This window comes from Notechis scutatus, chromosome 14 (genome assembly GCF_049901735.1).
Source record: "Notechis scutatus isolate UNSWTSFEM ecotype Mainland chromosome 14, rNotScu1.2, whole genome shotgun sequence".
Classification (NCBI taxonomy): Eukaryota; Metazoa; Chordata; class Lepidosauria; order Squamata; family Elapidae; genus Notechis; species Notechis scutatus.
Genome location: NC_142022.1, coordinates 1,300,021 through 1,327,089, shown reverse-complemented (window position 1 = coordinate 1,327,089; position 27,069 = coordinate 1,300,021). Strand labels below are relative to the sequence as shown.

Below are 27,069 nucleotides of genomic sequence, written 5' to 3'. Positions count from 1 at the left end.
TTCCAAGAAATCTCTTGTTGGCTTGCCTAATAGCCAACCAGATTATCCAGCATTTAAATGCAAATAAAAATAGATCAAAGTCCTGCAGAAAAAAAATAAAATAAAATGCAGCTGCAGCTTAAAATAAAAGCCTTAAACATGGTCTTGATAGAGAAGAGTTGGAATTATACGCATTTTTGCAGACCTTTAAAAGCTGGGAATGTAAGTCCTGGATTGTTTCCAGTGGCACAGAATTTCACAGGCTTGGGCCCATGATGAAAAAGATCTGGTCTGTGTTACTCATGGTCTGATGGTGTTCTCAAAAGCTGAGTTTAGAGGGCAGCATTAAAAATTAGGTTTTTTTAAATAAACTTATGTTGCAGTGTATACCTTTGCAGTTTTTGCACTAAGGGCGATCGACAGACTGTCTGCTAAAACTTAATTCTCCGGCATGTCTCAATCAATGGCAGAAAGGAAAAAGCTGCTCCATTGTCCATTCTTGCCTGTTTTCATTCTAGTTCATGAAAGACAATTTGATGAAATCAGAGGTAGCTTTGTTGCTGGACGTATTCTTCATTGGGCAACAACGGGTCTTTAGTGACCTACAACTTCTGTGATATTCTATAGCATCAGTTCAGTCCCAGAATAATTGCCCGCTTTTCAGAGTTACGACCTTTTCAGGGATCAAAATTCAGTTGCTTGGCAACTGGTTCATATTTGTGACTATTTCTCTGTCCCAGGATCACGTGATCCCCTTCTGCGACCTTCTGACAAGCAAAGTCAATGGGAAAGCCAGTTTCACTTAACAACCATTTTACTCACTTAACTGCAGTGATTCACTTAACAACAGTATCAAGAAAGGTCGTAAAATGGGGGCTTAACAGATGTCTCACTTCACAACACAATGTTTGGGCTCATTGTGGTCGTAAGTCGAGAACTACCTGTATTGGAAATGCATCCAAAAAAAAAAATCCACAACAAAATGTAAACATTTGAACTGAAACCCCAGACATTTCTATTCTACATGATTCCAGGAGAATAAAATTATGGGGGGAAATAGCACCATTTAACAAGGTGCCTGCTCACTGCAGCAGAATAAACTTAGCACAAAATTGGAAAAGACATACTTTGCCTCGGATATCAGAGTGTGAGACTAAAATTGGAGAATATGCTATGGTGTCAAAACTGATGATATATATATATATCGATAATGGAAGTTTAACTCAATTCAAGCAGGAATGGCTCCCTCACATGCAATATATCACAGAGAAAGGGGGATTTAGACATCTGGAATATCGTTTTGAGGGCTCAACTAGAAAGTAGCCTCTCTTAGTAATGCATGATGCAAAGTTCAAATATCTAAACGGTGCCCAGCCGTTCGGGTTACAGATGGAAGAGAAATAGAGAATCTATCATGTAAATGTAATTTAATTTCCCTTTTTTCACTGGGGTCTCTTAAAATGGAAACACAGCAGTCTGTTTGTTTGCTTCTTTATCTTGCTTTCCACCCCTTACTTTATTTGTATTGCAATATTTTAACAATAAATGGAGGATTTAAAAAAAGAAGCCAGAGAAAAAATAAATCCTGAAACAATTTGAGAAGATGGTAGATCTACTGAAGCTTCTTTTATAGGAGCAATAACAGAATGAAATACAGGTAGTCCTTGACTTATGATCTGTTGCCAAGCGAGAAAGTTGTTAACTGAGTTTTGCCCCATTTTACCGCCTTCTTGCCACTGTTGTTAAATGAATCACTGCAGTTGTTAAACTTAGTAACAAGGGAACAACTGACTTTATCAGATGGTCGCAAAAGGGAATGACGTGACCCTGCAACCGTCATAAATATAAACCAATTGCCAAGAGTCTGAATTTTGATCATGTGACCATGGGGATGCTGCAATGGTTGTAAGTGTGAAAAATGTTTATAAGTCAGTGCTGTTGTAACTTCAAAAGGTCACTAAATGAATGGTTGTAAATCAAGGACTACCTGTAAAGCTGATTAAAGTCGATTATTTCATGGAATTCAGAATTGGAAAGGGCTTGTAGACTTCATCTGATCCAAGCTGATGGTCAGCTCAGAATTCACAGATATTTGGCTCTCCAGACTCTAGAATTCACGATTTCATGTGGCAGTCTGTTCCACTGGCTGGCAACTTGCAGAGTCTAAATTTTTCTCCTGATACAGTATTTGAATCTCCTTCCTGGCAGTTTTAACTCATCAGTACTGGTTTATGGAGCAACTAAGAACAGGTGCACCTCTTTTCTGTATGACAATCCTTCAGATGTTAGAAGACAGCCATCATCTCTCTCCTCTTGCCCAGATCCTTTACAGTATTTTTCCTCCTCGACTTATGGCCACAATTGGGACTGATATTTTAGTCACTAAATGATGCAGTTGCTAAGTGAGTCATTACATGACCTGACTTGATTTTATGAACATTTTTACCATGGTCATGAAGCGAATCTGGCTTTCCCAGTTGACTTTTCTTGTCAGACGATCACAAATCAGGATTGTGTGATTGCAGGACGCTGCAACCATTGTAAATGCGAGTCAGTTGTCAAGCGCCGAAATGACCATAGGAGTAATGCAACAGTTGTAACTTTGAGGATGGTAAAAGGTCACTTTTTCCAAGGCTGTTGCAATTTCAAACTGTTGTTAAATGTATCATCATAAGTAGAGGACTTTCCTCCACATTATGGTTGTCCCAAAGGTGCTTTTTCAAGAAGCAACTGGACTTTCTGGTTTTTCTTTGAAGACCTTTTGCTTCTCATCCAAGAAGCTTCTTCAGCTCTGACTGGAAGGCGGGGAATGGAAGGATTTATACTCCCAGCAGACAGCTGGTCATTTGCATTCTTTTTAGAGAGTCGTTGAGGCCACTAGGAGGTTTATGTGTATCCTCAGATAAATCTGTGTCCTCAGATAAATGGGTCCTTCCACACCCATTTGCACCACTCAGGTAACCCTGAGGACACAGATAAACCTCCAAATGGACCCAACAACCCTCTAAAAGGATGCAAATGACCAGCTGTCTGCAAGGAGTATAAATCCTTCCGTTCCCCACCATCCAGTCAGAACTGAAGAAGCTTCTTGAATGAGAAGCAAAACGTCTTCAAAGAAGAATCAGAAAATCCAGTTGCCTCTTGAAAAAGCATCTTTGGGACTACTCATATTGATGATACTTCTATTCCTCTTGAACCAGAGTTGACTTTTAAATGTTCCATCTCCTCTCCATGATCCCTGAAACTAACACTAACATTTGGATTTGTTTTTAAAATCATTTTAGGTGCCGCTGTATTGGCCAACAGAGGTTGCAGACTGGGTTGATTTTGAGTGACAAGATCAAATAGCCAAAATGTCGGCAACACTAGACTTGGAAAAAGGATGCACAGTGGATGAACTGTTACATGGATGCATTGAAGCCTTTGGTAAGGATGACAGCTGTCTAATGACATCATTGCAGACATGATGCAATTCTCTACCTGCATCTGTTGCAAGCTTGCAAGCTGCGTTAGTTGCAATACGTGGCTCTCCAGCTTCTCTGCCCAGAGGCTGGACTGAAAACCATTAAGCGAGTCTGCAAGAATTCATGAAGTTCTGAGAAGTAGCTTTTATTTTTATTGCAGAAAATCTAAAAAGTCACTATGAAGGAATTCCAGCAACTGCTGGGTTTAAAACACAACCTCTGTTTATCATAACCATAATGCTTAATTAAGGGTTACATAGTGGGATACAAGAAATTGGAGATTGTGGATCTCATTGCCACTTTAACAATGACCATAAGTGTTGACAGTAAGGTTGGATTTATACTGTACATTATATTTTTATATTGTGTCGTTTTATATTATTATATTTAATATTTATTATATATTCTATTCTAATTGCTATTCTAATATTGTCTACTCTATTCTCTTCTCTTTCTATTCTATCTTTATTCTAATATTCTATTGTCTATTCTATTCTATTCTACAGGTAGTGGTCGATTTACAACCAGAATTGAGCCCAAAATTTCTGTTGCTAAGCAAGACAGTTGTTAAATGAATTTTGTCCCATTTTACAACCTTTCTTGCCACGGTTGTTTAGTGAATCACTGCAGTTGTTAAAATAATAACACAAGTGTTAAGTGAATGGGACTTCCCCATTGACTTTGCTGGTCGAAGGGTCGCAAAAGGGGATCACATGACCCCAGGACCCTGCAACTGTCATAAATATGAGTCAGTTGCCAAGTGTCTGAATTGAGGTACTGCAATGGTTGTAAATGAAAAATGGTCATAAGTCACTTTTTTCAGTGCCATTGTATCTTCCGATGGTCAGTAAACGAATGGTTCTAAGTCCAGGACCCCCTGTAACTTTGAAACATCCTCAGAAGAAGGAAGATTTAAACAAACTGGTGGAAGAGAGTGCGGGAGAGACAGACTATGAGAAATTGGGATTTAAATTCTGATGGGACTGCCTTCAGATGGATTGCTTTATCTGGGCTTATGCTTCCCCTCCTTTTTTTTTTTTTTTGCAGACAATGAGGGCAAGGTCCGGGACCCGCAGCTGGTCCGCATGTTTCTCATGATGCATCCGTGGTACATCCCATCCTCTGAGTTGGCTGCGAAACTGCTTCAAATATATCCTTTGGACTGGCACCCAGTTCTGTCCCTCCACAGTTTCTATTCTGAAGGGGCCTGTTTCTTAAGTGAACTTAGCTCAGTGTTTCTCCACCTTGATCCTTCTAAGGTGTGTGCATTTCAGTTTTCCAGAATTCTCCCAACCATCATGGCCGGCTGAGGAATTCTGGGAGTTGAAGTCCGCACATCTTAGTGGGAAAGGTTGAACAACACTGGTTTAATTTGACCCCAGAGCCTGTAGGCCAGCTATTTTCCAAAGCCCCTGAAGGCAGAAAAATTAACAACAGTTGGATAAGAGAGAAGCCACCTAGAACTAAGGAGAAACTTCCTAATAATGAGAACAATTAACCAGTGAAACAGCTTGCCACCAGAAGTTGTGGGTGCTTCATCACTGGAGGATTTTAAGAAGAGACTGGACAGCTATTTGTCCAGAATCGTCTAGGGCAGGGGTGTCCAACCTTGGCAACTTTAAGACTTGTGGACTTCAACTCCCAGAATTCCTCAGCCAGCAAAGCTGGCTGGGGAATTCTGGGAGTTGAAGTCCACAAGTCTTAAAGTTGCCAAGGTTGGACACCCCTGGTCTAGGGTGTCCTGTTCAAGCAGGGGGTTGGACTAGAAGACCTCCAAGATCCCTTTTAACTCTGTTATTATGCTCCGTGTTTCTCAATCTTGGCAAAATTGTGATCACATGACCCCAGGGTGCTGTACTTTTTATTTATTTTATTTATTTAGAAAATTTATATTGCCGCCTACTCACACATGTCTACCAAGCACCCAAACGTTGATCATTTGACCATGGGGATGCTGCAGTGGTTGGGTGAGGAGTGGTCCTAAGCCACTTGTGTGATTTGTAACTTTGAACAGTCACTAAATGAATCATTGTAAGGCGGGGACTACCAGTTTATGAAGGAAAAGGAGGTTCTGCTATGGTAACTGGTCAATAAAAGTAGCTTTAGCCTGCCATGCAGTTGATTTCCTATCGGGTGGAGGTAAGATACAGATACAGTTAGTCCTCAACTTATGACCACAGTTAGGATCAGGGTTTCTGTTGCTAAGCAAGCTGCCTGTTAAGTGAGTCGCAGTCGATTTTATGACCTTTTTTGTCATAGTTTTTAAGTGAATCATATAGTCGTTAAGCAAACCCAGTTCCCCCCATTGACGTTGCTTATCTGAAGCCACCTGGAAAGTTGCAAATGGTAGAGGATGCTGCAACCCTCTTCAATATGTGCTGGTTGCCAAGGACCACATTTTGATCATGTGACCAGTGATGCTGGGATGGTCATAGGTGTGAGGACCAGTGGTAAGTCGCTTTTTCAGTGCTGTTGTAACTTTGAACAGTCACAAAATAAATGGTTGTAAGTTGAGGGTAATGAATTAGCCTGCATCCTCTTTGCGTTGTAGCTGTCCCTTGTTTTTGCAAATGGCTATGATTTAAAAAAAATGATTTTTGTATTCAGATTTAAATTTAAATTATGGTTATGATTTTCAAAAGATACCTGCTTTTCACTGACTGTAGCAGAATGAGCTCTCCCACTCTTTAACAAAGAAAAAAATTGAAAAAAATAAAATAAAGGTGGTCTGCTAAATCCCAAAGCCATGAGCTAGTGATATTACAGTAATATAATTAAATGGAAACAGATCAGCATTCTCAAACTGGGTAGCTTGAACATCTCTGGAATACTAAATCTCTACTCCTGGATCAGACGCTGTCCAGTTTAATTTAATTTATTTATATATATATATTTATTTATATATATATAAAAAACATCTTCCCTGCAAGGTGATGAGACTTAAGATGAGTGAGCAATGCCCAGAGGTTATGTTCGCAACAACAGATTGGATTAAGTGAATAGAATTGGAGAGTTCGTGACTGCTGTGCTGTGACACCAGAGCCATTCTCTTGCATATTCTCTCTTTCCACAGCATGGCTGATTTGATTGGGCAGTGGTTGTTCCTGAGAATAACAGAATAACAGAGTTGGGAGGGACCAAGGAGTTTATAATCCTCGACTTATTACCACAATTGAGCCCAAAATTTCAGTTGCTAAGTGAGACATTTGTTAACTGAATTTTGCCCCATTTTACGACTGTTCTTGCTACAGTTGTTAAGCTAATCATCTCAGTTGTTAAGTTAGTAAGACGGTTGTTAAGTGAATTTAGCTTCCCCATTGATTTTGCTTGTCAGAAGGTCACAAAAGGGGCTCACATCCCCTGCATCATACAGATGCTGCAATGGTTGTAACTGTGAAAAACAGTAATAGGTCACTTTTCCCAGTCACATTGTTAACTTCAAATGATTACTAAATGAACTGTTGTAAGTCGAGGACTACCTGTATATGCCATCAACGCAGAGAAATACATATATACCTATTATCTCTTTTATTTGCTCCTTAATTCTGTCCTGAACTTATCAAGAGTCTCGTGGATCAGAAAACAGCTCCTTGCCGGTTAAAACTTGCCATCTAATCAGGTGAGTGGCTGGGAGTGGTGGAACGTGATTCTGGTGAGAAGCAGGGTGGATAACTATGTCTACACCTTTGATGGAGTGCTGGCTTGTTTGGGTGCCGATCCATTCATTTGTCCAAAAGTTGCTCCCAAGGCGGCCAGTTTAGCTTGTTGAGGGAAGTTGTTCTAGATTAGGGATCTCCAAACTTAGCAACTTTAAGACTTGTGGCCCTCCACTCCCAGCATGGCTGGCTAGGGAATTCTAAGGGGTTGAAGTCCACGAATCTTAAAGTTGCTAAGTTTGGAGGCTCCTATTCTAGTGTGTTGGGTTTCCCCATAATGGAAAGAGACCCCTTTTTGTTCTCAACTCCCCATTTTCTTATGGAATTGAGGCACCATCAACTGTTGTTCCAGGAAGATTGTTTTGATGGGGTTAACACTGGGAGGGGGCTGACAATTCAAAAAAGATGTCGAAACTCTAGAAAGAATGTGGGAGGCTAAAACCTGAAGAACAGTAGCAGGAATTTGGTATGGCTTGTCTAGTGAAAAGAAGGACTAGGGGTGACATGATAGCCGTGTTTGAATGTTTAAGGGGGTCAAATACTTTGCATCTTGCCCCAAAGAAGAGGGGGTCAAATTATTCTCCAAAGTATCAGAAGGCAAGACAAGAAATAATAAATAGAGGCTTATCAAGGAGAGAAGCAACCTAGAACTAAGGAAAATTTCCTAACAGTGTGAATGCAGAGAAGAGCAACAAAGATGATTAGGGGGGTAGAGGCTAAAACATAGAAAGAATGGTTGCAGGAATTGGGTGTGTCTAGTCTAGTGGGGGGGGAAAAGAACTAGGGGGGACATGATAGCAAACTTCCAATACTTGAGGGGCTGTCACAGAGACGAGGAAGTCAACGTATTCTCCAAAGTACCTGAGGGCAGGACAAGAAGTAACAGGTGAAAGGTCATCAAGAAGAGGTCCAACCTAGAACTAAGAAGAAATCTTCCTGACAGTGAGAACAATCAACCAGGGGAATAGCTTGCCTTCAGAAGTTGTGGGTGCTCCATCACTGGAGGTTTCCAAGAAGAGAATGGACAGCCATGTGTCTGGAAGGATAGAGGGTCTCCTAGGACTAGCAGACTTCTAAGATCCCTTCCAATTCTATTGTTCTGTGTTCTAATCCTGGAGGGCACTGGGTGCCATATTGGGATTGTACATCAAAACATGTAAGGTTTGGAAACCTCCAGCAAGGCAGAACTTGGCCAGCGCCTGAGATGTTTGAAAGAAGACAATCCAACTCATTCAGGATGTGTTTTTTGGGTGGGGAGAGAAATCATTTTCCCAGTAGACCCTCACTTTGGGGGTATTAAGTCCTCCCTATTCGTCCTGACAGGTACTGGGTCTCAGCCTTCCCTGCAGAGTTTGACCTCAACCCAGAACTGGCCGAGCAGATCAAGGAGTTGAAGGAACTTCTTGGGCGGGAAGGGAGCCGTCGACACAGCAACCTGATCGATATTGAGAGCGTGTAGGTAAACGGCAGGACCGGACTTGAGTGTCCATAACTCTCCTTCCGATCCTCCCGCAGCACTTCCACTTTGCTTAGGATAACTTCTGGCTGGATGTCAATTCCTCGTCCAGCAGCTGCATCAGCATAACACCAAATGTGATTCGTTGTGAGAGGAATTGGGTGGATTGTTGGAGTTTTGAATGGCTCTATATTTATGTATTTGTTACATTTATTTGCCGCCTATCTTGGCGTGGGGCTTCTCTAGGCGGTTTACTACAATAAGAAAGAAATGAAAAGGGCGTGAATAGAAATCTAAAGATAATAAAACGATAAAATTAACTAGGGGTCTCCAACTTGGCCAATTGACTGGCTGAGGAATTCTGGGAGTTGAAGTCCACAAGTCTTAAAGTTGACAAATTTGGAGACTCCTGTGATAAACAATGAAAAAGAACTTCATGAGAATGCATCAATAGGATTACCAAAAAAAGAAAAATGGACAGATAGAGAGAGCAGAGAAGAAGGGGGAGGTGGATCGGTTGTGGGACAGTTGATGATTCAGGACAAAGTACGAACTCAGGAAGTAGGTTAATACAGTAACTAAGTTGGGCAAAAACCTAGTCAGCTGGTTTGGACTCTACCAGATGTTAAGGTAAGAGGTGCTTCAGGTAAGCTTATATGGCTGACATTCTTGGATATTAGTTTTTTTTTCTTTTTCCTTGTTGAGTTGTCGAATTCAGGGTAGTTTTGTCTTTTGGGGTTCCTCCATCCAGCCCGACTTACAAGTGGAAGAGACAAGTGACCCAACGGCACCCCGTTGCACAGAAGAAGCGCAAGATGTCACTGCTATTTGATCACCTGGAGTCAGGAGAACTGGCAGAACATCTCACCCACCTTGAATACCGCTCCTTCAACAAAATCCTGGTGAGTGCACAGGGGGGTGGGAGAAGGAGACTTCAGTTCCCATCATCCCTAGCCAGAAAGGCTCTGATTGAGATCCTGATCCTACCATAAGGCCAAGTACAGGTAGTCCTTGACGTATGACTACAGTTGAGCTCAAATTTTATATTATGGAAACATTTGTTAAGTGATTTTTGCCCCATTTTACAACCTTTCTTGCCACAGTTTTTCAAGGAATCACTGCAGTTGATAATTTAGTCGCATGGTTGTTAAGTGAATCTGGTTTCCCCAGTGGCTTTGCTTGTCAGGAGGTCGCAAAAGGGGATGACGTGACCTTGGGACAGTGCAACCATCATAAATATGAACCAGTTGCCAAGCATCGAAATTTTGATGATGTGAGCATGGGGATGCTGCAAGCATAAGTCACGCTGTAACCTTGAAAGGTCACTAAACAAACTGTTGTAAGTCCAGGACTACTTGTACTTGCCACTCACAAGCCTTGGAAGCATCTCCGGAGCTTCTCTTTCCCTCAACTGTGAAATCCCCTCTCTTCCTGAGCCCTGAAAGCCCCCTCCCCATTTTCCCAGTTCCAGGATTATCACAGTTTTGTGATGCACGGATGCACAGTGGACAACCCGATCCTGGAGAGGTTCATCACTCTCTTCAACAGCGTCTCCCAGTGGATTCAGCTCATGGTGCTCAGCAAGCCCACCGCTCAGCAGCGGGCCCAGGTCATCACCCGCTTCGTCATGGTGGCCCAGGTGAGATGTCCAGGCTGGCAACACCATTTCTGCCGTCGTCTTTTTCTCTTTGGTTGCGTTACAGGGAGTCCTCAACCACAGTTGAGCCCAACATTTCTGTTGCTTAATGAGGCGGTTGTTAAGTGAGACGCAGCCGCTTTTATGACTTTTCTTGTCACAGTGGTTAAGTGAATCGTTGCCGTTGTTAAGCGAATGAACAAGGTCGGTAAGTGAATCGGGCTTCCCCAATTGACTTTGTTGGAAGCCTGTTGGGAAGGTTGCAAATGGTGATCACATGAGCAATGTAAACACATCCCAAGTTGCCAAGCATCCAAATTTTGATCATGCAATCGTGGGGGTGTTGAGACCATCCTAAGGGCGAATACCAATCATAAGTCACTTTTTTGAATGGGGAATTCTGGGAGTTGAAGTCCATCCACCTATCTTAAAGTTGCTGAGAAACACTATTCTCTGCCATTAAGTTGTATTCCACCCAGACTTACATTCAATCAATTAATCAGAATAGAGATGGAAGAGACCTTGGAGATCAGAATCAAAATTGAACTGGAAGGGATCTTGGAGGTCTTCTAGTCCTGCCCATGCTCAAGCAGGAGACCCTAGACCATTTCAGACAAGTGACTGTCCAGTCTCTTCTTAAAAACCTCCAGTGATGAAGCTCCCACAATTTCTGGTGGCAAGCAGTTCCACTGGTTGATTGTTCTCACTGTCAGGAAATTTTTCCTTAGTTCCAGGTTGCTTCTCTCCTTGATGAGTTTCCATCCGTTGCTTCTTGTCCTGCCTTCGGGTGCTTTGGAGAATAATTTGACCCCCTCTTCTTCTTTGTGGCAGCCCCTCAAATACCTCAAATACTGCTATCATGTCCCCCCTGGTCCTTCTTTTCTCTAGACTAACCATACCCAAATCCTGCAACCATTCTTATATTAAAGGCCTCCAGGCCTTTAATCATCCTAGTTGCTCTTCTTTGAGCTTTTTCCAAAGTCTCAGCATCTTTTTTTGTAATGTGGGGACCAAAAATGGGTGAATATTCCAGATTGAGCCCCCTGCTCAAACCGGAAACCCTCTACCATTTCAGACAAGTGACTGTCCAGTCTCTTAAAAACCTCCAGTGCTGAGGCACCCACAACTTCTAAAGGCAAGTTGTTCCATTGGTTCAAGATATCTCTTGGATTGCAAGCCCAGAATTCCTCTCTCAGACTGGGTTGGCTGGGAATGGTGGGGCTGTTTGGAAGGAATTAATTACAAAAATTAACAAACAACATCTTTTTGAACAATGTTTCCTGTCTCATCTGTGGGTCCTTTTTAACAGAAGGTCCTGAGTTGAGCCAGAAACCGGTTGGGTCCATACAGGACCCTTAATCAGGCTGAAATAAGTTTGGCTGTGCAGCATGATGCTCTTCCATGATCTTAGCATGTTGTATGAAGCCAGCTCATGGAGTTGCAGCCTGGGTCCTTTGTCCTTCGAGTTCTTGATAAAAACAGGATTAGCAGCAGGTTTTTGGCAGGAGTAAGAAATTTTCCTGTCATTTGAGATGGCACCAGTTGGAATATAAATAGTATAAACCAATAAATACCAAATCACTCAATTAAGTGACCAGGAACAAGTGCCCAGATCTCATATTTTGGGCTGTGCTCCTCTAGCAGAAAGGGTGAGGATGGGGGGACATTTATTTTTAGCTGGGGACTTTGTGTTATTGTTGTCCTTGTTATTATTATTTTTACTAGGTTCTCAAGAAGTGCAGTGAGGATAGCCCAGTTGCCAATCCCATTTCAAAGCGGCTGAAAGGAATAATTTTAACATTAATCATTTTAAGGGAATTATTCGTTTTAAAGGAATAATTAGTTAACTTGACCGATGCTTAACACACGTTTACACACACACAAACATACAAACACACACACAAACTCCAATTTGTTAAGTTAAAAGATCTCCTGCTGCAGTCTCTTCATGTTTTACTACCCACATTTGGCAGTGTAGTTTGCTGCAAAAATAAGCTGGGGACCATACATGGTTTGTGGTGTGTGTGTGTATGTGTGTGTTGATGATTATGGGTTGCTCACCCTGCTTCTGAACCCAGCAGGATCTGTTGTTGCAAGCTTGCAAGCCCTTCTTTCATTTTTCCTGGCAAACATAAATTAAAGTATTTGCTTTCCAAGTTTGTTATAATTTTAGCAGTGACGTCACCTTCTCTGCTTGTCTCTTTCCTAATCCACAAATGGCTCTCACTCTTTCTGGCCAAGTGTTTTTCAATCGTAACCCCTTTTAAGACCAGTATGCTGGCTGGGGAATTCTGGGAATTAAAGTCCACATATTTTAGTGTTGCTAAGCTTGAGAAACACTGCACTAAGTTGCCTATTCTTTTAAGATCAGGAAAAAGAGTGGCATACAAGGGGCTGTGTGGATGTGTGTGGATGGATAGATAGATGGATGGACGGACGGACGGATGGAAAGATAGACAGCAAATAGATATAGAGAGATGATACATAATGATAGATAAATGATAGATATATAATAGGATACGTAGATAGATGATGGATACATAGATGATATGGATGGATGGATGGACGGATGGATAGCTCTTTCTGATCCAGAATTTCTCAATTTTAACCACGTTAAGACTGGTAGACATCAGTTCCCCTGGGAGTTGAAGTCCACTGCTCTTCAAGTAGCTATGGTTGAGAAACATTGCAAATTTGGTCCTTTAGAGGTATTTCGATTGCCCAGAATAATTCAGAACTTGAGTTCATCAGTGCTGCAAGTTGTGTTATTTTGTAAAAGGCTGTGTGGCCCTCAGTAAGATTCACTGGTGTATCTAAAAAAAAAAGCATGTTTGGTTTGTCTCTGTGCTGGATGGTGTAAAGTTTGCAACATCCTTTTTTGCCAAAACTATTTTTTTTTGAACAGCCAGAGAGAAGGGAAGCTCATTGATTCTATGATTGTAGACTTTTTAAAAAAGAGAACGCAATACAGGTTGTTCTCGATTTACAACCATTCATTTAGTGACCATTCAAAGTTACCACAGGTTTGAAAAAAGTTATTTATGATCATTTTTCACACTTATGACTCTTGCAACATCTCTCTGGTCACCTGAGCAAAATTCATATTCATGGAAACTGGCAAGTATTTATGATGGTTGCAATGTCCCTGGGTTATGGGATCCACTTTTGCGACTTTCTGACATGCAAGGTCCACGGAGAGGTCAGATTCACCTAAAAAACGTGTTGGTAACTTAACGACTACAGTGATTCACCTAACAACAGTGGCAAGAAAGTTCGTGAAGTGGGTCAAAACTTACTTAACAACAGTCTCACTCAGCAACATAAATTTTGGGCTCAATTGTGTTTGTAAGTCAAGGATCACCTGTGTTTACTCTGAGTTCAGGGACAGCTGTTAGCTGACCACGGCTGACTGATGAAACCCAGAGCAGGAGCCAAGTGGAAAGGACACCACAGTGAAGGCCGAAGGAAGGTGTGGGGTGTGATGGGGGGCCACTGATTGCATCTTTTCCCCCCGTCTGTCTCCCCCGCCCCCCCTAAAATCTCTTTCCCCCCTTCTTCCCTCCTTTGCAGAGACTTCTCCATCTGCAAAATTTCAACACTCTGATGGCCGTGATCGGTGGGCTGGGCCACAGTTCCATCTCTCGCCTAAAGGAGACACACAGCTTTGTGAGTCCAGAGACGACAAAGGTAAAGGAACAAAGGTGTGTATAGGGGGAGGGGGGAGAACCAGATGCTGGGGCCAACAAGGAGGACCTAGACCGGAAGGCCAAGGGTTGTCTCGGGGTGTCAGAAGGGGTGGCAGGGTGAGACACGGAGAACCTTTCCTTGCTCTGCATACCGCACAGAGGAAAATATTTTGGGAAAATATTCCTCACAACCAAAATAGTGGAGCCTATGATTTAAGGAGGGCCTGGAGGCATTTCAGAGGAAGTGCGCGGGCTACTTGCCAGAGTGTCCGAGGGTTGGACTAAATGACCTCAAGGGTCCCTTCCAAGTCGGCTCTGATACAGCAATGAATGCCAGCCAAGAGGAATTATTGGATCATTTGGGTGGGGAGCTCCTTACAGAACAGTGACTCTGGGCGACTCCCAACCATTAAACAGCAATCCAGTTAAAAAAGCAACTTAGAAACCGATATACAAAGACAGAGGACTATCTGCCATTGCTTTGAAAGAATTAGCAAGGAAGAAGAGAAGCACCTGTTTGTAAAGATGACGGCAACTTGTTTTATCCTCTCTGTTGGGAGAGTAATTCATTCATGAGCTTTAAGGAGGGCGTTGCCCATGAGGACTAGTCACTTGATTCTATTTGTGGGATTTCTAGTTATTATAATTAATATAACAAGGGTGGGATGAAAATTAATAAATAAAAATAAAAGGGGCCTGCTATGGTGTTTTATGCCTTGATCCTTCACCAGCGTTCCCAATCCAAGGCCATGTTTTTCCCCAGCCGTTCTCCCACCAACAGAATTAAGTGACTAGTCCTCAATGCTTCATTAGCAGAGACCAACTTCCCCCTTGCTCCGTTGCAGGTCTGGGAGTCGCTGCTGGAGTTGCTGTCTTCGGCAGGGAATTACAGCCGCTACCGGCGGTGTTTTGCGGAGTGTGTGGGGTTCAAGTTCCCCATCTTGGGTGTCCACCTCAAGGACCTGGTGGCTGTCCACGTGGCCCTTCCCGACTGGCTGGACCGGACGCACTCCCGCCTGAACGGCAATAAGATGCAGCAGCTGTTTAGCATCCTCAGCGACTTGGCCATGGTTCAAAACATCCGCCCGCCCTTCGAGGCGAACCCCGACCTTCTCAACCTGCTCATGGTAAGATCCTCCAGCCAGAACCCCCCTGGAGCTCCGCAGTAGATATTCTTTTCGTACGGGTAGTCCTCGACTTACAACGGTTCACTTAGTGACCATTTAAAGCTACAATGGCACTGAAAAAAGTGACTTATGACCGTTTCTCGCACTTAATAACCGTTGCAGCCTCCCCATAGTCACCTAATCAAAATTCAGATGCTTGGCAACTGACTCATATTTATGGCGGTTGCAATGGTCCCCTTTTGTGACCTTCTGGCAAGCAAACTCAGATTCACTTAATGACCGTGTTGCTAACTTACTAATGACAGGGATTCACTTAACGCCTGTGACAAGAGAAATACAGCTGCATTGTATTAATTTAACAACTGCAGTGATTCACTTAACAACTTGTCAAGAAAGGTCGTAAAATGGGGCAAAACTCATTTAGCCATGGAAATTATGGGTTCAGTTGTGGTCGTAAGTCGAAGACTACTTTTAAATATATTGAAAAATACTCACTTTTGGAGAGAAGAAGGGAGTAGGAAAGGATCCACTGATTGCTCCTTATTCTGACTTTGGTGTGTTTCTATGCTGGTTTATGACCATAATGAGGATTTGATTGATCAATTGATTTATGTTTCCTGTAGGTCTCCCTGGATCAATACCAAACAGAAGAGGAGATTTATCAACTCTCTTTGCAACGTGAACCCCGAAACAAGTCTACGGTACGTGCAGATGTCTTGCAAAGCAGGATGAGGGCCTTCAGGTCACACCTGGTTGGGGAAGGGTGTTGTGATGACCCCCCGGGACATGACACAAAAATAATCAAGTCACAAAAATAGAAGAAGGTCCCTTTAATGCCTCCAACTTGGCCCCAATGTCCAATTGTCCTCGGCTGGATATCAAACTCTTAAAGAAAACAGTTTACGAAAGGAGTAAATGCAGTCCGCACCCAAAGTAAAGTTAATTCGAAATAAAAAAAACCCAACACAAACCACACTGAAGGAATTACTACCTCAAGCAAGGATGATTAATTGCAGACTTCTGCCAGATAACTGCAGCAACCACAGTTGGGAGGAAGCCAAAACACAGATAAGCTCCGACAAGAATGCACACTTTGCTTCCAGCAACTTTGCCATGCACAGTTACTCCTTTTAAACAGTCCTCCCAGCTGCAGCCCATGAAGGGGATCAGGACCACATTGTTGTTAAGCAAATCCAGCTTCCCCCATTGATTTTGCTTTTTGGAAGCCCCTTGGGATGGTTGCAAAAGACGATCAAGTGACCTTTGGACGCTGCACCCCTTCTAAATTGCATGCTGCTTGCCAAAGGCATAAATTTGGATCACAATGCGATGGTTGTAAGTGCAAGGACTGGTCAAGTCACTTTTTGGTGCTGTTTTAACTCCAAACAGTCACTAAATGAATGGTTGTAGGCCAAAGACTCCCTATATGAGGAGAAAGTCGGTGGTGTACTTCCTGCATTTTGATCCCATAAAATAATCAAATGCAGGTAGTCCTCGGCTTATGACCACAGTTGAGCTCAAAATTTCCTTTGCTAAGCGAGACATTGGTTAAGTGGGTTTTGTCCCATTTTACCACATTTCTTGTCACAGTTGTGAAGTGAGTCACTGCAGTTGTTAAGTCAGTAACACAATTGTTAAGTGAATGGCTACCCCATTGACTTTGTTTGTTGGAAGGTCGCCAACTGTCATAAATATGAGTCAATAATTCCCTCAACACTGTCCAACTATTTACAAAGTGTGCACTACTATTACTGTTAATCATCTCATCACTCCTTATCACCCATCCCTTCCCACTTGTGACTGTATGACTGTAACTTTGTCGCTTATATCCTTATGATCTATATTGACTGTTTCCTATCAGGTACAACACTTAATAATAGTCATAGGGTACAATAAGCCATCAAATCATACTGTTTCCTTGTATGATTCGATTGCTTATTGTATCCTATGACTATTATTAAGTGTTGTACCTGATGATTCTTGACTCTGGACAAATGTCTCTTTTCTTTTATGTACACTGAGAGCAGATGCACCAAGACAAATTCCTGGTGTGTCCAATCACACTTGGCCAATAAAAGAATTCTCTTCTCTTCTCTACTCTACTCTACTCTACTCTACTAAACTATACTATACTATACTATACTATACTATATTCTATACTATTCTCTATACTATTCTATTCCTTATTCTATATTCTATATTCTATCCTATTCTATCCTATTCTATCCTATTCTATCCTATTCTATTTCAATCAATCAGAATAGAGTTGGAAGGGAGCCTGGAGATCTTCTAGTCCAACCCCCTGCTCAAGCATACATAATTTCAGACAGGTGTCTGTCCAGTCTCTTTTTAAAAGCCTCCAGTGATGGAGCAGCCACAACTTCTGGTGGCAAGCAGTTCCACTGGTTGATTGTCCTATTAGGAAGTTTCTCATTAATTCTAGGTTGCTTCTCTCCTTGATTCGTTTTCACCCATTACTTCTTGTCCTGCCTTCACACTATTCTATTCTCCTATTCTCCTATTCTCCTATTCTCTTCTCTTCTCTTCTCTTCTCTTCTCTTCTCTTCTATTCAGTTGTCAAATGTCTCAATTGATCACGTAACCATGGGGATGCTTATGCTGCAACAGTTATAAGTGTGAAAAACAGTCATAAGTCACTTTTTTCAGTGCGGTTGTAACTTTGAAGCGTCACTAAACAAACTGTTGTAAGTCAAGGATTACCTGCATCTCAAATCCCCAAATGTGGATACAGATAGTCCTTGACTTATGATCATAACTGAGCCCCAAATTTTGGGTGCTAAGGGGGACAGTTGTTAAGTGAGTTTTCAACCATTTTACAACCTTTCTTGCCACAGTTGTTAAGAGAATCACTGCAGTTGTTAAATGAATTTGCATTGTTGGATTCCCCATGGGCTTTGCTTGTCAGAAGGTCGCAAAAGGGGATCACGTGATCCCGGAACACTGCGACTGTCATAGATATGAACCAGTTACCAAGCATCCAAACTTTGACCACATGACCATGGGGATGCTGCAACTGTTAGAAGTATGTTGTGGTTAACTGGCAGCAGGTACGGATGGCTGAGGAGAGCGAGGATTCAGATGAGGGGCCAGGACCATTAGGGAGTGGACTGCTGCTTTCAGAGATTGTGGGGGCTGGCAGCAGCGATGAGGAGGTTCCCGAGGAGCCTGTGCCCAGTGCGCATGAGCTCAGGGCTGCTTGCAGGAAAGAGCAGCTGCAGCAGCACGGGCGACTCGGGAGTAAGGATGCAATGGCCCCTCCTTCAAGAAGATAAAAGCCATCTGTGAATCGGATGTTCTTTGCAGGAAGAAAAGACATTTTGAATCTCAGCCTCGTGGACATTGCAGTATCTGAAGTTGGTTTTTGAAGACTCTTGTGTTGTAAAATATCTCTAGGTAACCTTATCGGTTACTCTTGGCAGTCTTGCACAGTTTTGGCGAGGCTCGTGCTTATCAAAGTTAATTAGTTTGCAGCAGCCTTTTAACCAGGGATTCGTAAGAATCATTAAAAGGTTTCAGTTCTCTTTGGTTCGTGTTTGTTTTATTGGAAAAGGGTTTGGGTCAGAATAACGTATGAAAAACAATCATAACTCATAAGTCACTTGTTTTCAGTGCTTTTCTAATTTTGATGGCCATTTTCTTCCTCTTCTTCTTCTTCCAGCCTTCCAGCCCCACATTCTCTAACCCACCGCCTCAGCCTGTTATGATCGAGGAATGGGCCTCAGTGCCGAAACCGAAGCCAGACCAAGCGGTTGTGCGCAAACACATCGAGAAGATGGTGGAGGTAGGAAACCAGGATACCTGGAATACGGAGTGGTTGTTGTGTGAGGTGGTATTGGCAGATGTATTTCATGCATAATTCATTTGAGATCTTCCCAGCCCATCGGTAAGATTCTTGGAAAATATGAGTCAGTTTTGCAGAATAATTGTCTGTTGGATAATTCTATTTTAAATAGTTCTGCACAGCTCAGCCTTCCACAGCAGGATACCTTCCATATATGAAGATGCTGAGTCCCAAAATTCCAGAGATAGGACCACTCCAATTTTGAATATTCAGCCATAGAGAAGCAGAGAAAAGTCAAAAAAACCTGTGATCCTTAAGTTTTTGTTCGAAAACCACTACAGTGGGTGCTATGATAGTTCATTTCTTAACAGATAACAGAATAACAGGGTTGGAAGGGACCTTGGAGGTCTTCTAGTCCAACCCCCTGCTCAGGCAGGATACCCTATACCATTTCAGACAAGTGGATGCCCAGTCTCTTCTTAAAAACCTCCAGTAATGGAGCACACATAACTTCTGGAGGCAAGCAGTTCCACTGGTTAATTAACCTCACTGTTAGAAAGTTTCTCCTTAATTCCAGGCTGCTTCTCTCCTTGATTAGTTTCCATCCATTGTTTCTTGTCCTGCCTGTCCTGGTGCTTTGGAAAATAAATTGACCCCCTCTTCTTCTTTGGGGCAACCCCTCAAATAATAGAATACTGCTATCATCTCACTCCTAGTCCTTCTTTTCTCTAGACTTAAAATTGCCACGTTTGGAGACCCTGAGCTATAGATTTCCGGCATCATCCCAAAACATTCTTTTCTTTTAGTCTGTTTTCCGGAACTTTGATGTCGATGGAGATGGGAATATTTCCCAAGAAGAATTCCAAATCATCCGGAATAATTTTCCATATCTCTGCAAATTTGGAGACCTGGATGAGAATCAGTAAGTGCTAAAAGTCCCACAGTCTCCACATTTAATCCCTTTCCTTGTATATTATATTATTTCGATGTGATTTAATTCCAGCAAACTCCTAGTGATTTTAGTGACTTAGACACAAGTCTTAAAGCTCCCAATTTGAGATCTCTTTTCTAGAACATAGAATATTAAGTGAGTTTTGCCCCATTTCCCCCTTTCTAGCCACAGTTGTTACATGAATCACTGTAATTATTAAGTTAATAACATGGTTATTAAATTAATCTGGCTTCTCCATTGACTTTACTTGTTAGAAGATTGCAAAAAGTGATCACATGACCCCGGGATATTGCAACTGTCATATATGAGTCAGTTGCCAAGTGTCTGAAATTTAATCATGTGATTATGGGAATGCTGCAATGATAATTAATGTGAAAAAGGGCCATGTCACCTTTTTCACTGCCATTGTCACTCCAAACAGTCACTAAACACAAAACAGTTGTAAGTCAAGGACTACCTACTTTTACAATGGTTATAGCAGCCTGGAGTCATGTGATCACCATTTGCATCCTTCCCAGCCAGCTTCCGATAAGCAAAATCAAAAGGGAAGGCCAGATTCCCTTAAGGACCACCTGATTTACAACTGTATTGGTTCACTTAACAACTATGGCAAAAAAGATTGACAAAACTGGGTACAACTCACTTAATGGAAACTCTGGTCCCAATTCTGGTTGTAAGTCAAGGAGAACCTGTAGGTGGTACATTATATTATTTGAGTGCAGTGGTATTTATACAGTGTTCATTAGATATGACTAAGACATTGATTAGATAACATAATCTTTCTTTAAAGATAAAGAAGAATATAATATATTCTTTATAATAATATTAATGTAATTGGTCTGTGGCCATAACAAAAATGCTATTCTATTCTATTCTATTCTATTCTATTCTATTCTATTCTATTCTTCTCTACTCTATTCTCTGCTTTCTAAAGAGTCCGTGTTGATAAGAATATTATTTAAATTTTACATCCAAAGCTAAAGTTGGCATTAATAAACAACTGCAAATTATATTATTTATGGTACAATACTGTAAAGGTTTCTGTCTTAAGCTTAATACTTAATATCAGGATCTCCACTGTATTATCTATTACAGTTTTCCATGTTAAAGAAAAAAAAAAGAATAAACAACAAAAAGAATTTTTTTAAAAAAAAATGGTTTCTAACTTCTTCCTTTTTTGTTCCTCAACTAGTTTGCTGTATTTAAGTATAAACGTTTAGGTCCCTTTCAAAGCATTTATTTTGGCCATGCTGTATAATGTGTTGCAGATATGGGAAACATTCTCGCTTGAATAAAAATACAATTTTTAATAGTAATTATAGTATTTAACCTATATCTAACCCTACCAGCCCATGTTCATTTTATCAGATGCGCCAAGTGGACAACTGAGATTTATCACTGATTGCAATTGATAAAGGGCACATTTGTCCACAAAACTCTGCCATTATATTAGCTGTGATAATGATTAGATAGGGGATGGGAGGCAGAAATAGAGGTTTTAAAATGTTCCAAGTTTGATTCTAAAAAAGGTGAATTTAAGAGATTAAAGTACTCCCAAGTTTTTTTCCGAAAGAAAGATGAACTTAGGAGGTTTTAAAATGCTCCAAGTTTGGTTCCAAAGAAAGGTGCATTTAGGAAACAGATAGTCCTCGACTTACGATGACAATTGAACCTAAAATGTATGTTGTTGAGTGAGAATTTATCAAGTGAGTTTTGCCCCTTTTCATGACCTTTCTTGCCACAGTCGTTAAGTGAATCACTGCAGTTGATAAGTCAGTAACCCGGTTGTTAAGTGAATCTGGCTTCCTCATTGACTTTGATCATCAGAAGGTTGTAAAAGGGGATCACATGACCCCCTGGACAGTACAACCGTCACCAAAGTTCGCAATATCATAAGCAACTCTAATACAACAAACATCTCTCCTGAAGATATCATTGAAATAACCAGAGATGGCCCTGGGTACAAATTCAGTGACAGCTCTATGGCCCCAAGAGTTTGTAGAATTGTGTGCAAAAATGAGTCCAGCAAACGCATATTCATTCATACAATAAACACCATTGCAAAAACCAATCCCAACCACAAAAAACTTCGCTCAAAACCAGACTTATCCATACTGCAAAGAATTTGCTCCCGTGAATTCCGCGAAGAACTCAAAAACCGTCTAGACAATGGAGAAAAGGATCTATACATTCACTACCGAGCTGATTGCATCAAAAGAAAGTCACACAACCCACAACTCCACATCCAACCCCACCCCATCCAATCCAACATCACTTAAAACTAGGCACGCACACCCCTAACTACCTCTATTCCGACCACAACTGGCCTTAAATGCAAGCTACTCAATGCAAGAAGCCTTGTAAATAAAATACTTGAATTTCTCCTCTTACTAAATATGGCTAAATTCAACATTATATTTGTCTGTGAAACATGGCTCAACACATCTCTCCCTGACTCCATTACCACAGTAATAGACTATCATGTTTACCGATTAGATCGTGAAATCCGTAGAGGAGGTGGTGTTGCTATCTTCTATAAAAAGTCCCTACATCTAAAAAACATCCAAGTTACCCAAGAGCTTGTTCTTCCTGAGACCATCGTCTGTGAACTGTCCTTAAATATCACATTTCAGTTCTTACTATGTTACAGAGCCTGATTATGACATCAAACATGCGAATAAGCTAAATACACTACTGATATGGGCAGCATCCTGCCCACACACTTTTATCTTTCTTGGTGACTTCAATTTACCTCATATTAACTGGACCCTTAACGAATGTACAACTGAACCCACACATGCAACCATCTGCAATGCAGTAACAAATCTGGGACTAGAACAACTAGTAACCAACAACACTAGTCTTAACAACTGCCTCGATCTCATCTTCTGCAATAGTTTGAATTCAATTGATGGAATACAAATTAAAGAACCCTTTTCCAACAGTGACCACAACATGATAGATTTTTCTCTCAACATACGCCCACACAAAAATCATCACAATGATGGAATCCCCAATTATAACTTCAAAAAAGGCAACTATGATCTTATAAACAACGATTTCTCATCCCTTGATTGGCAATTTCTATTCACTGGATGCAATACTGTAGAAGACTATTACAACATATTTTTACTTGAAGTCAAAAGAGTCATCAAACTATATGCACCATTAACAACTCCAAAAACCAGAAAAAACAAATTACCCATAACAATAAGGAAGCTTCAATCCAAAACGAAATCATTTTGGCGGAAAAACAAATCTGGTCACGTTGCCAACTTCAAAAATTTGAAGCCGATACAAAAATTTATGCCACCAGATAAAAACTGAATGCACCAATTATCACATAAAACAAGAAGAAAACCTTCTACGCACCAATTTCACCCGCGCTTTCTACAATTTTGTAAACAACAAACTAAAAGACTCAAGGTCCATCCCACCCCTGAAAGGACCTAATGGTAAAGACTGCAACGACGACACCATTAAAGCCAACATCTTTAACACATTCTTTGGCTCAGTATTTGTAAACAGCAATGGATCATGCCCAGTATTTCCTAGCCGTACCACAGATAACAACAATGATCTAATACATATCGATTTTACAGAAGACAATGTTGAAAAAGCACTATGCAATCTAAAACCATCTCTATCTATTGGACCGGACAGAATATGTGCCTACTTCTTAAAAAAGCTATCCACTGCCATAGCCAAACCTCTAAGCATAATCTTTGAAAAATCTTTCAGGACCAGCTCCTTGCCAAAACTATGGTCACAAGCCACAGTCATCCCCATCTTCAAAAAGGGAGACCCCAGCCTAGTTGAAAATTACAGACCAATCTCTTTATGCTGTGTCACCTGTAAAGTCATGGAATCAATTATTAACCAATCCATTATCCTCCACTTAGAGACAAACAACCTACTCTCTAACAAACAATTTGGTTTCAGAAAAAAACTATCCTGTAATCTGCAACTCTTACACTGCAAAAACATATGGACTATACAACTTGATCAGGGCAAAGCAATAGACGCAATCTTCATAGACTTCTGTAAAGCCTTTGATTCAGTGGTACACGACAAACTACTCCTAACACTAAAATCTTACAGTATCTCTGGACACCTACATAACTGGATAGAAGCATTCCTGTCAAACAGACAACAAATGGTCAAAATTGGGAGCATCCTATCAAATTCTGTACCTGTCAACAGTGGTGTCCCCCAAGGCAGTGTTCTAGGACCAACTCTTTTCATACTCTACATAAATTACCTCTGTGATCATATCAAGAGCAACTGCGTTCTCTTCGCTGATGATGTAAAGCTGTTCAACACCACAGACAATACTGCTACCCTTCAAAAAGACCTTGACTATGTATCAGAAAGGTCAAACAAACGGCAACTTCAAATCTCAACAAATAAATGCTCTGTCCTACATATTGGCAAAAAAAATCAGAAAATAAAATACAGGCTGAATAGTCAAGACCTTGTTGTTCCAAACTCTGTCAAGGATCTTAGAGTACCCATCTCCAATGACCTAAGTGCTAGAACCCACTATAACTACATAGTCAAAAAGGTGTTAAGAGTTGTTAACCTAATCTTACGTAGCTTTTTATCTGGTAATATTACACTAATAACTAGAGCATACAAAACATTTGCTAGACCAATACTCGAATACAGCTCCTCAGTCTGGAACCCACATTACGTATCTGATATTAACACAGTTGAGAAAGTCCAGAAATATTTCACAAGAAGAGTTCTCCAGTCCTCTACTCGTTGTAGAATACCTTATGCCACCAGACTTGAAATTCTAGACCTAGAAAACCTAGAACTATGCCACCTTTGTTCCAATCTAAGTATAGTATATAAAATCATACATTGCAATGTCCTACCTGTCAATGAATACTTCAGCTTCAACCATAACAACATAAGAGCAAACAATAGATACAAACTCAAGGTTAATCGCACCAAACTTGGTTGCATGAAATACGACTTCAGCAACAGAGTGGTCAATGTCTGGAATATTCTACCTGACTCTGTGGTTTCTTCCCCAACCCCCAAAAACTTTAACCTTAGACTGTCTACTATTGACCTCACCCCTTTCCTAAGAGATCTGTAGGGGGCGTGCATAAGCACACCAACGTGCCTACCGTCCCTGTCCTATTGTTTCTTTTATTTTTTATTTTTCTTATATGTATCCATGTATTCATAACTATGTTTTTACTTATACCTATTATCTTATAAGCAATTGACAAAAATAAATAAATAAATAAATATGAACCATTTGCCAAGCATATGAACTTTGATCACATGACCATAGGGCTGCTGCAAAAGGTTTGTGCCTGTGAAAAATAACTCACTTTTTTCAGTGCCATTGTAACTTTGAATGGTCACTAAAAGAACTATTGTAAGTCAAGGATTACTTGTATTTTAAAATGCTCCTAGTTTGACTCAAAAAAAGTCAATTTAAGAGTTTTAAAATGCTCCAAGTTTGATTCCAAAAAAGGGTGCATTTAAGACATTTTAAGATGCTCCTAGTTTAATTCCAAAAAAGGTGAATTTCAGAAGTTTTTTAATGCTTCTAATTTGATTTATTGCATTAGCACCTTTGGCATCAAACTAGGAGCACTTTAAAGTTCTTTTAGCTGCAACTGTTTCTTCTTCTGCGCCTGCAAACGACATGTCCCAGAGATTTGCTGCGTGTTTGAGAGAGGGAGGGAGAAAAAGGGCAGGGATGAAGGTTGTGTCCCGTTTAAAGGCCTGGATGCCGGAGCCAAAATATGTCCTGGCAATGTTCTCCATCTCTTGGGAGCAAACCCAGGCGCTGAGCCGTCTCTGCCTTTGAATTCGGATCTCAGCTGGGAGAGGGAAACTTCTGCAAGGCGAGTTTTGCTTCTCAAACAGCCGCACCGTTCCTTATTTGGTGCTCTTCAGCTCTGACTGGGCTACCGCACCCTGTCATTCTCTCAGTTGGTCTTTGTGGTTTCTGGGAGGAACGTTTCCCCCCCACCCCACCCCGACCTCATCTCAGAAGGGTGTGGGAAAAGGGGGGGGGAATAGGTGGGGCTTTTGACAACATCTGTTCACTGCCTGTATGGTTACTGGGGTTCGGGACCCTCCTTTTTCTCAACTGGTACCTTGTAAAAAGAGAAAATATCATGCCCTGATATTTATTATAGGATTTTCCTAAGATATACTGCTGCTGAACATGGACTCTGTTATCCAAAGGAATATGATGACAGTTTTCTGTTCTCCAGCATAGATGTTAGCCCTGAAATGAAGACGTTTCTAAAAGGGCTCTGCAGCCCACTGGATTTTGCATGAAAAAATAATAATAATTTATTTCCCATACATTTGCTTTAAACAATGCCGGCTCTTACTGCATCATCATTTCTTCCAAGCTTAACATTAGCTTAATACAAATGTATGTGGGGGGAAATCTTTTTTTTTTTTTTTAATGCAAAATCCAGTGGGCTGCAGGCCTCTTTCAGAAAAGCCTCCATCCCAGGACTTCTTAGGCTTTCCAAAAGTTGTGCAGACTTTAGAGCTCTATAGGATTCTTCAACAGACAAAAAGGGAAGGGCACCGAGGGTGTTTTTCTTCTTCTTTAGTTCCTCTGCCTGACCTTCCTTTCATCTACTAAAAATATTTGTCGGAAGGCACGCCTTTGTTTGCCCTGCAGTTTCTGCAAGAAAAAATGCTTAAAAAAAAGTACTGCCTGCAAGCTACCCAAAAAGATAAAAACAGGAAAAGAGCCAAAACAAAACCTCACACAGGATTGTCATGTCTACGTGAACAGGATGTTGCAGTGATGGGATAAAGTGATCGGTGGCAGGAAAGAGGCATGCCTGGCCGGAGATAAAATGATCCAGAGGTTGGACATCTGCATTGTAGCTAGCATAAAACACAGAATAAAAACTCATAAAAACTCATAAAATCAAATAAATATAGTAAAATCACCCCCTCCTCTCCAGTGTTCTCATTGTCAAGACATTTCTCCGTAGTTCTTATTTATGGGCTCGTTCTCTTTTTGATTAGTTTCCATCCGTTGCTTCTTGTCCTGCCTTCAGGTGCTTTGGAGAATTGGTCGATCTCTTCTTCTCTGTGACAGCACCTCAAATATTGGAAGACTGCTATCGTGTCTCCCCAACCATTCCCTTCCTTAACCTAAACACACCTAGTTCCTTTAACCATTCATCGTAGGGTTTACCCTCCAGCCCCCTAACAGAATAACCGAGTTGGAAGGGAGCTTGGAGGTCTTCTAGTCCAACCCCCTGCTCAAGCAGGAGATCCGATACCATTTCAAACAAGTGGCTGTCCAGT

At 41.2% G+C, this 27,069-nt stretch overlaps 1 protein-coding gene across 5 annotated transcripts in view; it reads left to right on the top strand.

The window, feature by feature from the left end:
• RASGRP2 (RAS guanyl releasing protein 2) overlaps nucleotides 1-27,069 on the top strand; it is a 50,146-nt gene that overhangs the window by 14,208 nt on the left and 8,869 nt on the right. For 3 of the 5 annotated variants that reach the window (XM_087943694.1, XM_026686031.2, XM_087943693.1), the window contains exons 2-12: nucleotides 3,264-3,405; nucleotides 4,491-4,593; nucleotides 7,000-7,062; nucleotides 8,423-8,554; nucleotides 9,307-9,457; nucleotides 10,021-10,194; nucleotides 13,762-13,878; nucleotides 14,723-15,004; nucleotides 15,628-15,705; nucleotides 18,684-18,806; nucleotides 19,613-19,728. In XM_087943694.1, coding sequence (XP_087799820.1) covers nucleotides 3,333-3,405; nucleotides 4,491-4,593; nucleotides 7,000-7,062; nucleotides 8,423-8,554; nucleotides 9,307-9,457; nucleotides 10,021-10,194; nucleotides 13,762-13,878; nucleotides 14,723-15,004; nucleotides 15,628-15,705; nucleotides 18,684-18,806; nucleotides 19,613-19,728 — 1,412 coding nt within the window. In that variant the 5' untranslated portion in view covers nucleotides 3,264-3,332. Of the gene's footprint in view, nucleotides 1-3,263; nucleotides 3,406-4,490; nucleotides 4,594-6,999; nucleotides 7,063-8,422; nucleotides 8,559-9,306; nucleotides 9,458-10,020; nucleotides 10,195-13,761; nucleotides 13,879-14,722; nucleotides 15,005-15,627; nucleotides 15,706-18,683; nucleotides 18,807-19,612; nucleotides 19,729-27,069 lie in introns of those variants that run through there. The other 2 variants (XM_087943695.1, XM_026686032.2) reach the window with 2 other exon arrangements.